Raw genomic sequence first — 14,347 nt, forward strand, 5'->3', positions numbered from 1 at the left:
CGTGGAACAGATAGATCGCAGATGCTACCTATAGGCCATGCAGGCATGTTCGTAAAGCTTGAATAAAGTGGGACTTTACAACTTTATATATTTGGCTGGTGATCTCTGGCATGAAGCTTATGACTGTAAGCTAATAAGTGTGAGTGAGATGAAGGAAGCACAAATTAAAGAATTAGTGATTAAGTGAATGGCAAAGTGCATGTTGGAGAGGAGTGAATGCGCACCAGAATGAGGATCCGCAAGGCTTATATTTGCAAGATAAGCTTTGCAGATGGCTGCCATTATGGCTTGGCTAAGAGGGGCTTTTTGCATGGTGGTCTTGCACATAATGTACCAGCTTGTGACTGTATGCTAAGTCGTATTTGTGAGATAAGGGAGGTGTAAATTAACTGATTAGTGATTAAGTGAGTGGCAAAGTACATGCATGGGAATAAGGATACCCAAGGGGAGCCACAGATGGGAGCCGTTAATGCTCTCATGTCTCCTAAAGGCAGAGCTTTAAAAGCTCAATTATCCCCCAGATATTTCTGATTATGCTAGGAGCACATGAAAGTCGAGCACTTCCCACTAGGAATAACAATAGTTGCAAGTGACATAAAGAAGGGTTGGAAAGAATTGCTTAAGGTTCCCTCAAACCAAGTTTCGCTTGTACAAATTTTCTTCGCTGACATTATTTTGCAAACGTCCGATTAGAGCGGAATGAAATGTGAGGAAAATTCTTGTGTCAATATAGCCTGCAATGCGACACAGGTTGGGGGCCGGTTGCTTAACAGTGACTACGTTGAGATGTAGGTATGATTGGTTATTCGTGTGGATAAATGTGTAAACATGAAATGCTACTTGTGCAACTTCGTTATAAGCGTTGCAACCTTTGCCTATGGAGAGCACATTGAACCACATCAAGAAACAACTAAGCTCGATTTGTTAATGAAATGACACCTTTTGTCTTGCGTCATGTGTGGCTGTAAAACTAGCTTTTTCTCTTGCTGTTCATTCACATTGCTCTTGCTTATTGTGATTCGTGAATATATATTTTCTTCTACATTTAGTGTGATTGTTAACAAGCATACTGTACTGCAAGTGTTTATATTGTTCTGCATTATTTATCAATTCAGTTAATGTGCTTGCTCCTGCACTTTGTTCCACGTGTCTTGTTCTTGCTCTTAATTTCGCAGACAGCACTCCCCCGACAGTTGTCTGACCCTGATAACTCACCCTGTCCTGATTACCACTACACTCAACTCAACGACTAGTGACCGTCAGCTGTTGCAAACTGTTCTCGCAGGTTGCCTTAGCTGCACCCGAGCAGTGCTGACCCACTGCCACGCAGAGACTCTTTAGAGTCGCCGAGCACCCGAACTTTCTGCACGAAGAGGAAGCCACGGTGGACTTGCCAACACCATAGTGATGCACGGTTGCACACTGTCTAGTTGCCGAAGAGCACGTGTCTTATCGCCTCTGCGTGCCTTGTTCTGTTAGATTTCAACACTTATTTTTGTTAGCATACAATGTGTACAAAACGACATGCATACATCTCTTCTACTGCTCTTAACACATTTCCTTTTTGCCAAGTGCCATGAATTCCCTCGCGACGTTGTACGTATCAAGTGAGGAAATGAGAAAGTTATTGATACTTAAACGAAACAGTTGTCGTGTTAACAGCCTAACCGTGTTAGGTGTTCCGAAATGCTTTGTACCGTTGACAATCACGTGGACATGCATTTGCAAAAGAATAATTGTTAATAAACACACTGATGGTGCAGTAATATTTAAGATGAATAAAGTGGAAGATACTGTGATATAATCATGACATCGATTGTCTGCTGTTAATATTTTTTTTTTTCAATAAAAGCTTTTCATGCACTGTAAACTGTTTCAATCCTGGAGCCGCAAAAGCATAGCTCACTGCAATGTACATAAAGTGCTGCAGTTAACCTGTGCACACAAATGCAGTAGGATGAAAGTGACCCACCTGGCTGTTCTATAAAAATTTGTTGGGTTAGATGGCTTTTTTTTTTTACATGAAGTGCTGTGCCAAAGAGACAAGGATGGTGATGAAACATGACGCACACAAGCAAGCTGAAAGGAATGTTGGAAGTCTGCACTTCTCTATTCGTGTTTCTTTGCCATCCCTGTCCGTTTCGACCAGCGATTGACTCACATCTGGATTGTCAGACTTTTTCTACCTCGACTTTTTTTTTTTTTTCGTCTCTCGCATTGTGTGCCAGACCATTGTTAATTAGCAAAGGCGAGCCTGTTCTCTGTACTTCGAGAATAATAATGGACACACGGATGCATCCCATTGCCAATAAATCTGGTTAAGGAGAGAATCGGGTTAACGCAATACTGACAATTCTAGGTATGCATATTTTATTCTTACTGAAAATCGATTTTATGCCTGGCTACGGTGATGTTTGTCTAGCAGCAAATGAAGCACTGAATGCTGAAATGATCTGATTTAAACATTCTGCTGCTTCTTCATTTGGAGTCGGCATCTACTACAAATTGTACTCGGTGGCCATAGCATGAAGCAAACAGCTATATAGCTCGGTCTCTGGGATCTATGCTCAAACTGTCTTAGTGCAATGGAGTTAAAATGTTTGACTGCGCAATGTTTGACAGCGCGGATAGTGCAGTGACGCATCCTAAAACGCAACAGGGGAAAGAAGGATCTTCCCTTTCATGAAGGGGCCTTCCCAACACTGTGCGCAAAGAAAACATTTGACGAAATGGGGGATGGAGAGGGGGATGTCGTTTTCACTTGCATTTTATTTAAAATTCAGACAGCCATCGTGCAGGCGTTCATCAGATAAAATTACTATGATGCAAGCGTTTATAGGCAGTTTTTTCAGGCCCATTAGATTATTCGAGCTTTCAGTTAATTCACAATTTTTTCCCTTGTCCTTTGAAGGCCGAAACAGCGAGAGTTTATTGTACTCAGCAGCAATATGACAGCTTCAATTGGTTTCATGCCGGTCCATCCTGTACAAAAAAACTGGTATATGGAATCCTACATAAAATGCATATTGGATTCTTCAGTAGGGTATACACTTTTGTGCAATTATAGTTTAATTTTATTTGCAAACCATGTGATTTCTAAAACAAACAAGACAAACTAAGTTTACTATTTTTTAAATTTGCATTTTTTTCTGACCAGATATTCGATGTGATATTCGAAGGAATCTTTTGTCTCATATTCGTATTAGATTCCTATTTGAAGATATTGAAATTTGCACACCTCTAATTTTCAGTGAAAGTAATGCCTGCAATTATGTAGTAATCTAACACAGACCAACTTCAGTTTGTCCCCAGATTCCTTTTAAGCCGAGATAGTTGCACGGTAGAACACCACTTGAATAAACTTCATGATGCCTCGATTAATGGGTTGTAGTAATGGCCCTGTTTGACCCTCAACAGTCGCACCCTTTCTGCAACCTTCCCAAAACTGTATGGATGAACATGGTGGAAAATTTAAAGAGCAACTCTGGTGATTTTTTCATGCCCACAGATCGAAAAGAAGTTGCAATCTATATTGAAGCGAAAAGCTTCACTAGGCTAGTGAACACCGGGTCTGGCGTGCGTGTGATCACTTTTAGCCACAGCTGTGCATGCGTAAACTCGCGGAGTGACGTTGCTAGGACAGGCGCAGGTGTTTGAAGCGAAAAGCTTCACTGCGAGGGTCGGAGCCAAGCTTCGCGTATGGCGTGACATAAGGCCAAATGCGCAGCCCCCTCACCAAGCTCTGCCGGCGTTTCCTAACAACGCTTGAGAGGTGTGCAACTCCTCCTCATAAAACAAAGATAGTATCCATCCAGGAATCGAAGCTTCATCCCTTGGATCCGCAGCCGAGCGCTTCACCGCTGTGCCACGCTGCTGAAGTGCTGCTCATAATTTCGCTTGTGTATCGTGAGGATGATAACAGGATTCCGCGCGACAGATACTGCGATTGGCGAGCGATTTGAAATACCAAGGACTAAAATAGTTAAGTAACTCAATTACGGTGACGTCAAGGATGTGACGTCACCCATCTGCCGTCAGCTATGAGTACCAAGCGGGTACAAGTGCGCTCCAACGCCGCTGGGCAGCGGTTCTTGCCTTCCGCGAGTGACAGATACTGCGCCTTTCCTTTCCCGTAAACGAATTATAGAACGCCGGTGAACTTAGACGCGCTCGACATGGAAGCCAAGGAGAGTTTAGCTGCTGACGAACGGCGCAGAAGACTGGAGAAATTAACTTCTTCTGATCTCGAGGTAGTCACTGCTTTCGCTACGTATATCCAGGCATAGCAAAGCTAAGCCATGTTTAATTTTTCTTTATGGTGTTCATATTTTCAATGCGAAATTGCTTGCCCGAATGTGGCATAATTTTCCCGCAATCAAATATTTAAGATATGCGCCCATTCATGTGAGCCCCCCCCAATAATCTAGTGGTTCTTATAGGCCACCGTGTGTCGAGGACAAAATGGATTGGTCAGGCGAGCACGCAGCATCTCAAACAATTTCATGGCACTTGAGCAGGCTCACTTCAGTTTAGTTTCCAGTTTTCAACTTGACGTGATACACGACAGAGCAATGGGTTATGGGAAGTTTCGCTGTGTTGAGGTACGGATTCCTCAATTGGCAACAATAGGCACGGCCTGCCCTAAATTTCCTAGCAAAAAAAATCTTTGCAACAGGTAGGTAAAAGTTGTCTGCCGCGCTAACAACAAACAATAAGTCCATGTGTGCATGGAATATTTTGCACAAAAGTGTTATGAAGACTGCACGCATCTCGGAGATGCTTCTGGACTTGCTAAGGCTGTATTTACCAGGTGCTGAAATACAGGTTCTGCACTAATGTTATTCGAGTACAACTAACCATTGAAGCAGCAAGATAACCAAGGTGCGGCCGTCAAAACGAAGCGGGCTATCGTAAATTCGGAGAAGAAATCTTGAATACATCGTCTGTTCAATCAGTAGTGGCCATATGGAATTATGAACCATAATTATTATAGTATATACAGTCATGCCTCATTAATATGGACACTTTTGTTCCTGATCAAAATTGTCCATAATCCGAGTCGTCCATAATAATGAATCCCAAAGAAAATATTAAAAATAAAAAGCTATAGCTACTGTCTGCTTTTGTTGATAGTGGAGGACGCTGAAGTTGAAGCTAGTCGTAATATGGAGAACTACAACCTCATAATCTCGTTCACCTTTATGCTGGAACTAAAGTAGCATATCTTGATGAGTGTAGCAATATTGATATGCTTTATTACGTCTCATGGATAAATGACAACTTCTATTACAACTGTTCACATCCCATGAACTGCTTCTACATTATAATATAGCATTCAGTTGACTGAAAGCTGCTTAATTTGGCTTTCTACTCTGCACACGCTGTCGAGAGAATTTTCTTCCCAGGCATTCATACAATACGAAAAATAGTAAAGTGCACTGGCTAGCAACTTCGCTCTGACACATGAAACCAGAAAAGAAAAGGGGTGTTTAGTGATTGGCACTTTCTAAATATGTTCAAGTGTCATGTACTCAATGACAGAAATGAAACATTTTGGACGGGGAAGTAGAGAATAGGTTCTCATGATTGACAGCTATAGTGTGACCTGACGGTCACCGACAGCATGAGCCATTAAGGCTTTCGCATTAAAAAAGCTGGAAAACCACTCGAGTTTCCAAACATCATACAATCTTGTGAATTAGTTCACCTCATAAGAAGCTCAGCTTGACCAAGGTGGCTAAAATCCTTGCTTGCATGAAGCTATGAGAGTCCCAGAAATAAACCAGCAATAAAGTAGGCATAAATTTGGTGTTGCTAGTGACGAAGCATTTATTAAGCACACCAAAAGCCACCTTCAGAAATCTTGCGCACAACACGTTCAGGAACCATTCAGTTATTGGTTTACGCACTTAGGTCTTTTTTATTATAGTGGCTCTTTTTTGTGACAAGTGACTGTTAACTGGTCAAAAATGCCAGCAAATCTGGCCCTGATGATAAAACCTATTGTGCTTTAAAAAAAAAAAAAGAAAAAGAATATGCCAAAGAGCATATTGTACATAAGCCCCAGTGTTCCTTTAAACTAAAATGTTTCATTGCTTCGGACACATTCAGACGCGGGGCAAACCCTCTGGAGTGGAGTGTGCGCACATTGTAAAAAAGAAAAAAAAAAAATGCGCGCAATTTGGGCACTGTGCCTAGTGTGCACACACCAACCACACCGAGGAACGAAGGAGCCTTTACTTCGGCGGCACAAATGCTCCTTACTTCCAAGGAGAATGGGCCAAAGCAATCGAGTAGACGGACTAATTGAACTTGGCTTCAACGGTAGTGGCCATACTAGTGCCCTTTGCATATTTTTTTTTTTTCTCTTCTCATCTTAAATAAACAGTAAACTTTGCAGAGGCAGCACAAGGTGATTCTTGAACAACAACCTGTGCCACCACAGACAAATGAGCCTGGAGACTTGCCGTTTCCAAAGAGCTTTTGTTTCCTTTCAGTCCTATTTACACAGTGCCTCCTAGAATATGTACAAATTAGCTTGACTAAAGGTCATCGCAGGTAGTAGTCAATCAGTGTAGAAAACGCTGCGAATCCTGCCGCTCCAAGAAGACCGGGTTTCAGGCCAGCTGCGAAGAGAAACCAGGATAAGTGTTGCACCCCAATGTAGAGCGCTACAGCATTACTGAACCTTCCTCTCCCATAACGTGGTATTTTACGCTTCCTTTGTTTGTTAAAACTGTGATACTACAGAGCGGTTATATGGTGCCTCGAAGGTGTTTATTTTTTGCCCACAAGTCTTGGCTAGTTAGCTAGAGTGATTTGGCTTGGAGAAAAAATTTGGTTCTAAACGCTTCACAGGTCTCAAGTAAATGCTGTTGCACCTACCTCGAAATCCTATTAGCCCTCCAGTCAGTGCACCTGCCATAGTGCCATTTTTCCAGTCCGTCTTCGCACGGTGCTGCAAACAAAAAAGGCCAAAAAGAGTTCTTCACTTCTTGGGCACATTTACACAACTTTGGAGCCGAAGGCTGCTCAGGACTTGGCACGAGCCTTGCAACAAACATCAACACAATTACTGTTTTGATTTCGAGCTTATGGAGAAGTTTTCCTTCTCCTTTCCATGGTAAGTTTCAGTTACTGTATTTACTTGAATGGAAGGGTAGGCAGCCAACGCGATGGTTAGATGGCATCCTCAAGGCTCTGAAGATGAAGTTATGTGATGTTAGGAAGATAGTGAGAGACCGGAAAGCGTGGCGTGATATGGTCCATAGGGTCACGAAGAGTCGGACACGACTGAACTGAACTGAGCGTGACAGTACATCTAAGAACATGTTATACAAAACATTTCAGTTCAGTTCAGTCGTTCAGTCGTGTCCGACTCTTCGTGACCCTATGAACCATATCACGCCATGCTTTCTGGTCTCTCACTATCTTCCTAATATCACATAACTTCATCTGCAGTGCCTCGAGGATGCCATCTAACCATCGCATTCACTGCCTACCCCTTCTCCGGTGACCCTCAACCTTTCCCAGCATCAAATCTCTCTCCAGCGACTCCTCTCTTCTCATCAGATGACCAAAGTAGCTGAGCTTTAACTTTAGTATTTGACCCTCTAATGAGCAGTCAGGTTTTATGGTCGACAATATCGACTGATCTGATCATCTGGCCGTCCAAGGAACTTCCAAGAGTCTCCGCCACCACCACAATTCAAACGCGTCAATTCTTCGGCGGTCAGCCTTCTTCACAGTCCAACTCTCGCATCCATACATCACAACTGGAAAGACCATAGCACGAGTTATACGAATCTTGGTTGGCAGACCTCTGCTCTTTACTAGGCGGTCAAGGCTAACCATTGCTCTCTTTCCCAGAAGCAGGCGTCTCCTAATTTCATGGCTGCAGTCTCCTTCCGGGGTAATCTTGGAGCCCAAAAAGAAAAAATCTGTCCCTTGATGCTCCAGGACTTGATAGGGCAAAACGCCATGATCTTTGTCTTTTTAATGTTCAGTTTAAGCCCAAACTTCTCACTCTCTTCTTGTACGCGCATCAGAAGTCTCTTGAGTTCCACTTCACTTTCTGCCATACGTTTCCCAGCAATCTTCACTCCAGCTGAAGACTCGTCCAGACCGGCCTTCCTCATGATGCACTCAGCATATAGATTAAATAGGCAGGGCGGCAGTACGCAGGCTTGTCTCACTCCTTTCTCAATTGGAAACCAATCAGTAAGACCATGCCCAGTTCTGACTGTGGCCTCTTGCCCTTCATACAGGTTCCTGAGGAGACAGATGAGGTGAATTGGAGCTCCCATCTCTTGGAGAGCTTGCCACAATCTGCTGTGATCTACGCAGTCAAATGCTTTCGCATAATCAATAAAGCAGAAGTAGATGGGTTTCTGGAACTCTCTTGCTTTTTCCATGATCTAGCGAAGGTTGGCAATCTGGTCTCTAGTTCCTCTGCCCTTGCAAAACCCAGCTTGCACGTCCGGAAGCTCCCGATCCACATACTGCTGCAGCCTACCTTGGAGGATTTTCAACATCACCTTGCTAGCATGCGAAATAAGCGCAATCGTGCGGTAGTTGGAACAATCTTTGGCACTGCCTTTCTTTGGAATGGGGATGTAAACTGACCTCCTCCAATCCTGTGGCCACTGCAGAGTTGTCCAAATTTGCTGACATAATGTGTACAGAACGTTAACAGCGTCGTCATGGTTGAGGTTTTGAAGCAACAGCTGGAATGCCATCAATTCCGCTAGCTTTGTTCTTAGCAAGGCTGGCTAAGGCCCATTCAACTTCACTCTTCAGGATGCCCGGCTCGAGATCAGTAATCACGACCGTCTTATGTTGGGTTTGCACATCCAGGTCCTTCTTGTACAGTTCTTCTGTGTATTCCTGCCACCTCTTCTTTATTTCTGAGGCTTCAGTGAGGCCCCTGCCTCGTTTGTCCTTTATCACGCCCAGCTTAGCACAGAAGCTTCCTTTGATATCTTTGATTGTCTTATACAGAGCTCTTGTGTTCCTCAATTGGCTGTTGTCCTCAATTGCTGGGCACTGTATGTTCAGGAAGGCATTCTTATCTCTTGCTATTTTCTGAAAATCCGCATTGAGAACCTTGTATCTTTCTCTTTCCCCCATAGCTTTTGCCATCCTCCTTTCCTCAGCTATTTGCAATAGACTTAAATTCAATAATTTATAAATATTGTTCATTACTCATGATAACTCCTTGAACGTGCAAAAATGGCATATAAGTGGTGCTGCAACAAAACGCCACCAGGAGTCATTACTACTACTAGCCATAGCTGATTTCAGGAAATACTTGAGATTGAGGCTTTGGCTTCACACATTAATTCCACGGGTCACGGGACTTCATTCTGCCATGTGATCTTGCAGCCTGCACGCTGGATATAAATGGTGCTTGAAAAAGAGTGCCAGGCAGGAATTTTTAGCGCTGTACTTTAGGTTTAACTAAATTTTGTAACAGTTCGCAGTAACTAATTCCCCATGAGACTGGGACAGCAATGGCAGCCAGAAGCCCTCTCCAAAAACTCAAAACTCCCTCATCGTCCCCTAATCTGCCATGGTGGCGCAGTGGTTAGTGTGCTCGACTACTGTGCCCAACGACGCGGGATCGAATCTCGGCCGCGGTGGCCGCTTTTCAATGGAGGCGAAAAGCAAGGTACCCGTATGCTATGCGATGTCAGTGCACGTTAAAGAACCCTAGGTGGTCGAAATTTTCGGAGCCCTTCACTGCGACATCTCCCATAGACTGAGTCACTTTGGGACATTAAAGGGTCACCATCCAGGGTATGACTTCTTAAGCAATGGAGCCTAATGCTTCGATCGGGTACCGGAGATAGTCTGTGCAAAATGCTACAGCGATACGCACACCGCAAAGCAGCGAAAATACAAATCAAAGCTCTCTCATCCTCTCCTTTGGGAAATCAGCTTCCTCGTTCTTTACGCTAGTCCGTCAGGCTGCATGGCTGACGTCAGAGTAGCATCCATTGGTCCGGCTCGCTGACTGACGAGTGAAGGATGGGCATACACGACTAATTGTGTGTGCCGCTTGCTGCGCACTTTTCCTTCGCCACGGCCGGACTGAACACAATGCATGCAACGGCATGAGCTCTCTCGCCTGTTTCGTTTTCGCGCACTCGGAGTACCACGCCCCACTCCCGCCAAACGCGAAGGAGGAAGAGAAATTTGTCTTGCGGAGGCTAGATGATCGAGCAGGAGAGTGAAAAACATTTGCGAGGGAACGGGAGGAGAGAAGCACAACAGAATCTGGTGATTGCGGTGGCTGTAACTGCTTCCTTAATTACCTTTTTAAAAATATTTTGTGCCCTTGCGTTCTGGAGGCAAAGCCTCACAGTCACTGGGGAAGAAAATATTTTCGACCGGAGGGTGGACAGTAGGCCTTTAAACCCCATACTAAAATAACTAAACTAACTCCCTCCTTGTCCCCAATTCCTACCTACAAAGTGAAAGTGGTATCTGCCAAAGCTCGTGCAGATGTCACTATCCTACCTGGAGGCATGACAGGTCAACTACAGCCCCTTGAGATCTGGATCAACAAGCCTTTAAGAATTGGCTGCTAAGGTTTTTTATGTCGACTGGCTCACTGAAATGTGTGAGCTAACCTCCATAGGCCACATGAAGCATGTGTCGCTACAAGTGGTGCGAGCTGCATTGCTGCAGCATAGGACAGCGTTCCAGAAGGCTTGGTCACATGCTTGTTCATAAAGAGCAGCATTCAAACGCACTTGATGAAACAGAAAAATATGACTGTGAGGGGCACAGGGACAAGGTAACAAAACTATGCCAATAACAAATAAGCGGGAGCATGGTTCATGGCAAACAAATGTTTGCATTTTGCAGCCGTTATCATTCTCAATTTTCTTATTTTATAGACAGCTTACATTCAAGGACTGTTCTTTTTTACCCCTGGCCTTCAACTGGCCTCGAGGCGCTGCAGATGAAGCTATGTGATGTTAGGAGATAGTGAGAGACTGGAAAGCGTGGTGTGATATGGTCCATAGGGTCACGAGGAGTCAGACACAACTGAACTGAACTGAACTGAACTGAACTTTCATTTGTTGGCTTAGAATTGAAGTTGGCTTAAATGTGAATAAATATTGTATATGAGACAGAACACAGCAAGCTGACCTTTGTGGTGTTTTAAGCTTATTTGTGATAAATTTCTTTCCAGCTACAACTGCAAGTATGATCATCATCGCTCTTTGGTCAATTTCTCCTGTGAGCCTATTTTTGGCATTTGTACAAGGCTTTGCTGCAATCAATAACAAAAGAACTTACAAGAGTCACAGGCTATGACGATGAGGTCCCTTGTGCTTTGTCTGCTGTGACTTTTCTAAGGCACCTTAGCCAGTATGAGGTTCTATACAGAAACCTGACACAGCAAAAATATCTACAAGTTCCATAGAAAGCATACAAACAAATCAAATTTGAACAAAATTGATTCAAGCAATGGTCTTTTGTGGGACAAATCATATTCTAGCCTTTCATAAGCATTTCCTGATCTTGTGCTTGGCAAAGACAAGTTAACTGAAGCATGTGGTGCAACAATAAATACTTGACTACTCTTTCCATTCTTTTGTTTTTGCTGTAGGATCCATATACTAAATGCTGTACCACTCTATTCATATACTGACATAGCTTGAATGTATCACAAAGGTTGATTTTTCTTTTATGTGCATACAGCCTGAAAGGGACATAATATAGAAAAAAAAAATGAATTTGCAGTCAAAAGTGGATATCACTTGTATCAGAAAAACTGGTGAGTTATTAGCAGCCCAGGACCTAAACATGCACAAATGAGAGCTAATAGCTGTGCCATCAATTTACTGAAACCAGCACAACAGCAATGCAAAGACGACAACAGTTCTGCTCCATTTGCGGTCTCACTACCAAACCTTCAGCTGTATGCCTCCTTTTCATAACACTGCAATCATTTTCGAATATAAAAGCACCGCTCGCAATGTAACACAAGCAGAGAACACTGAGGCTCACCGCAATGATTGTGTTAGCAAGCTGATTGAGGTGAGACTTTGTGAGCAAAGCAATATTCTCGTTTAGATTCTTTTGTCATTCCTGTTATGCTTCTCACAATTGTAAGGGACAATACAAGGGCCTTCATTTTCAAGATTTATTTCTTTTGCAATTTGATGGGTAAAAATTAGGCAATTTATTGAGAGCTCTAGTTCAGTAACAAATTGGATCCCTCAACATAAAGTTGCATAATTTAGTTTTTTTTTTCAATATTTTTTTAAAGCAAGACAATAAACTATAACTAACTAATTATGTGCTCGTTTTGTTTAAGCCATGAAAACTGTTTTTGCAGACAATGTGAATGTTGAATGGCAGATTTAACTACGAAAACTACACTAAATCAGATGTGTCTTTTTTTTTCATGTCGTAAAATTATTTTACTGTGCATATCATCTACCTCTACAAAGAATTTCCACATCCACTGTAGACCTGTTTATTTTTACTTGTGGACAGCAAAAACATTCATCCTAAATAACGGCAAATTTAAATGCATTAAAGACAAAGAGCAGGACATTGTTAGCATGGCATATGATGCCACTAAGAATGTGTTGTCACTGCCTGTGTTCTGGCTTACGGCTCTTGAACTGGGCTTTTCTGGCTTATCCTAAAGTTAAGCCATATTACTTCTGCAAGTGCTAAAAATGTTTAAAATCTTTAAAAACACCTCTCTGAAATATACATAAGGTACCCTCCAATTCTCATGCAGTGTCTTTAGCTTTGTGCGCTGGAAAACTGCAACATGTACAGCAAGATGCAGCATACTACAAATGCAGTATTGTATTGTCAGTGTCATACAACATGTCAACAAGGCTACTGAAACAGCAAAATTAGAGGTTTCAAGTGAGAGAGACTGCATACAGATGAGCCAGCATCTACCCTGATTGCACGCACACAGCTACGTGGGACTGTTAAGTGACCATGCCTGTATTTCTTTTCCAGCAGCCAATAATTTTGTCATTTTGTGCTTGCATCCCAGTGGTCATGTTCGGGTTTCATTTGACACTGATAATACAGTAGCACCAGAAGAGACCTCCAAGATTGCAGGTAAAGAAAAAAAAAAAAAATGTCCTACTTCGTTAGAGTGAATGTTCGCTTTAAGCGACATATCTGATATGTGCCTCCGCCTGGATTAACGTTAATGCCAGAAGCGTCACATTTCGGCTTCCTGCAGCCCTTACCGACTCAATCGTGCACTCGATAGCAGCGAACATGGCACCAACGATGGCAAAATTTTTGGCGTACGACACAGACTTCGACTTCATGTCCGCGAACACCTGTCGCACTGTCATCTTTGCTGGGTCCACACCACCGCCTGTGATGTTCGGGTCCACACTGGCCGAGAAAAGTCCCAGCGCCGCCCCAAACGCACCACCTGCATAAAACAGGGCATTGCGATTGAAGGGCGTTAAAATTCCCGTTTGCTAAATATTTTGAGACAGACAAAGCTCTGCAATAAAGTTGGTAACGACATTTTTTTTTTTTTTTTTTTCTGACAGCGTTTGCAGCACACCTTTTCTCATGATTTTTACCACTTAACTCAAGGCAAGGCAAGGTGCTGAAGCCATTTATAAAGATTAACGAATCCGTGTCTAGAAGCGAATTCTTTCCTCCTATAACTACTTATGCTGTACCAATGATTCGACTGAACTTTGGTACAATCGTCCTCATGTTTCTATCGACCACGACGGAAGATTCAGTCAAACGAAGGTCAAAGCAGCAGACTATGTTTTATACACTTGAAAATAGTGAGATCAATTTAATTTCGTATCACGTCTGATTACCATCCACTCAAACTTATACTGAAAGAAATGCATTATTTGAAGAGAGATCGTTATCAGGTGAACAAGCGCACAGCGAAACCGCGAAACATCGCTAACCGAGAACACAGCTGATGCCGGTCTTGAAGGCGCAGCTCTCGAAGACTGCTTCCACACGCAATTCATCCTTCGTTTTGATCTTGTGTGGAAACAGCCCTGGCGGAAAAACGACATTCTCTCTGACTCGCTTGTTCGGTCCGATGAGCAAATTCATCAACTCCGAGAAATTTATTTCTCGCACGTTATTTGGCGTGCTCGCATTGCTGCTGGCGTCCATTTTTAAATGAACGCATCGTTGCCAGCGTCTCTTGTGACTGCGCTAAGCGCAAACAAAATATTGGCAGCAATTTTTCTGTAGTCAATCAACCTTTAAAAAACTACGCTTTGGTTATTTTGATTATAATACAGTTATACTAGAGCAATTAATTAGCTTGTGTATGACAGATATGTTTGCTTGCTTTTGAAAT

The 14,347-nt window shown here is 42.9% G+C and overlaps 2 protein-coding genes across 4 annotated transcripts in view; one reads left to right on the forward strand and one right to left on the reverse strand.

Moving 5' to 3' along the window:
• The window catches only part of Myo61F (unconventional myosin 61F), a 159,327-nt gene extending 157,463 nt beyond the window's left edge, over positions 1–1,864 (forward strand). For 2 of the 3 annotated variants that reach the window (XM_084598449.1, XM_084598448.1), the window contains exon 31: positions 1,176–1,864. In XM_084598449.1, coding sequence (XP_084454575.1) covers positions 1,176–1,253 — 78 coding nt within the window. In that variant the 3' untranslated portion in view covers positions 1,254–1,864. The remainder of the gene's footprint in view (positions 1–1,175) is intronic. The other variant, XM_084598450.1, reaches the window with a different exon arrangement.
• A 4,599-nt stretch (positions 1,865–6,463) lies between these two features.
• LOC146196672 (mitochondrial import inner membrane translocase subunit Tim22) lies at positions 6,464–14,187 on the reverse strand. The gene is made up of 4 exons (XM_084598452.1): positions 13,941–14,187; positions 13,242–13,435; positions 6,886–6,958; positions 6,464–6,626 (listed from the first exon to the last, which is right to left on the reverse strand). Exons 1-4 carry the CDS (start codon positions 14,155–14,157, stop codon positions 6,550–6,552), a joined length of 561 nt encoding a protein of 186 aa, XP_084454578.1. The 5' UTR covers positions 14,158–14,187; the 3' UTR covers positions 6,464–6,549.
• Between the last annotated feature and the right edge of the window lie 160 nt (positions 14,188–14,347).

The sequence above is a fragment of the Amblyomma maculatum genome, chromosome 3, assembly GCF_055883805.1.
Source record: "Amblyomma maculatum isolate TAMU_Amacu chromosome 3, ASM5588380v1, whole genome shotgun sequence".
In the NCBI taxonomy this organism is placed as follows: Eukaryota; Metazoa; Arthropoda; class Arachnida; order Ixodida; family Ixodidae; genus Amblyomma; species Amblyomma maculatum.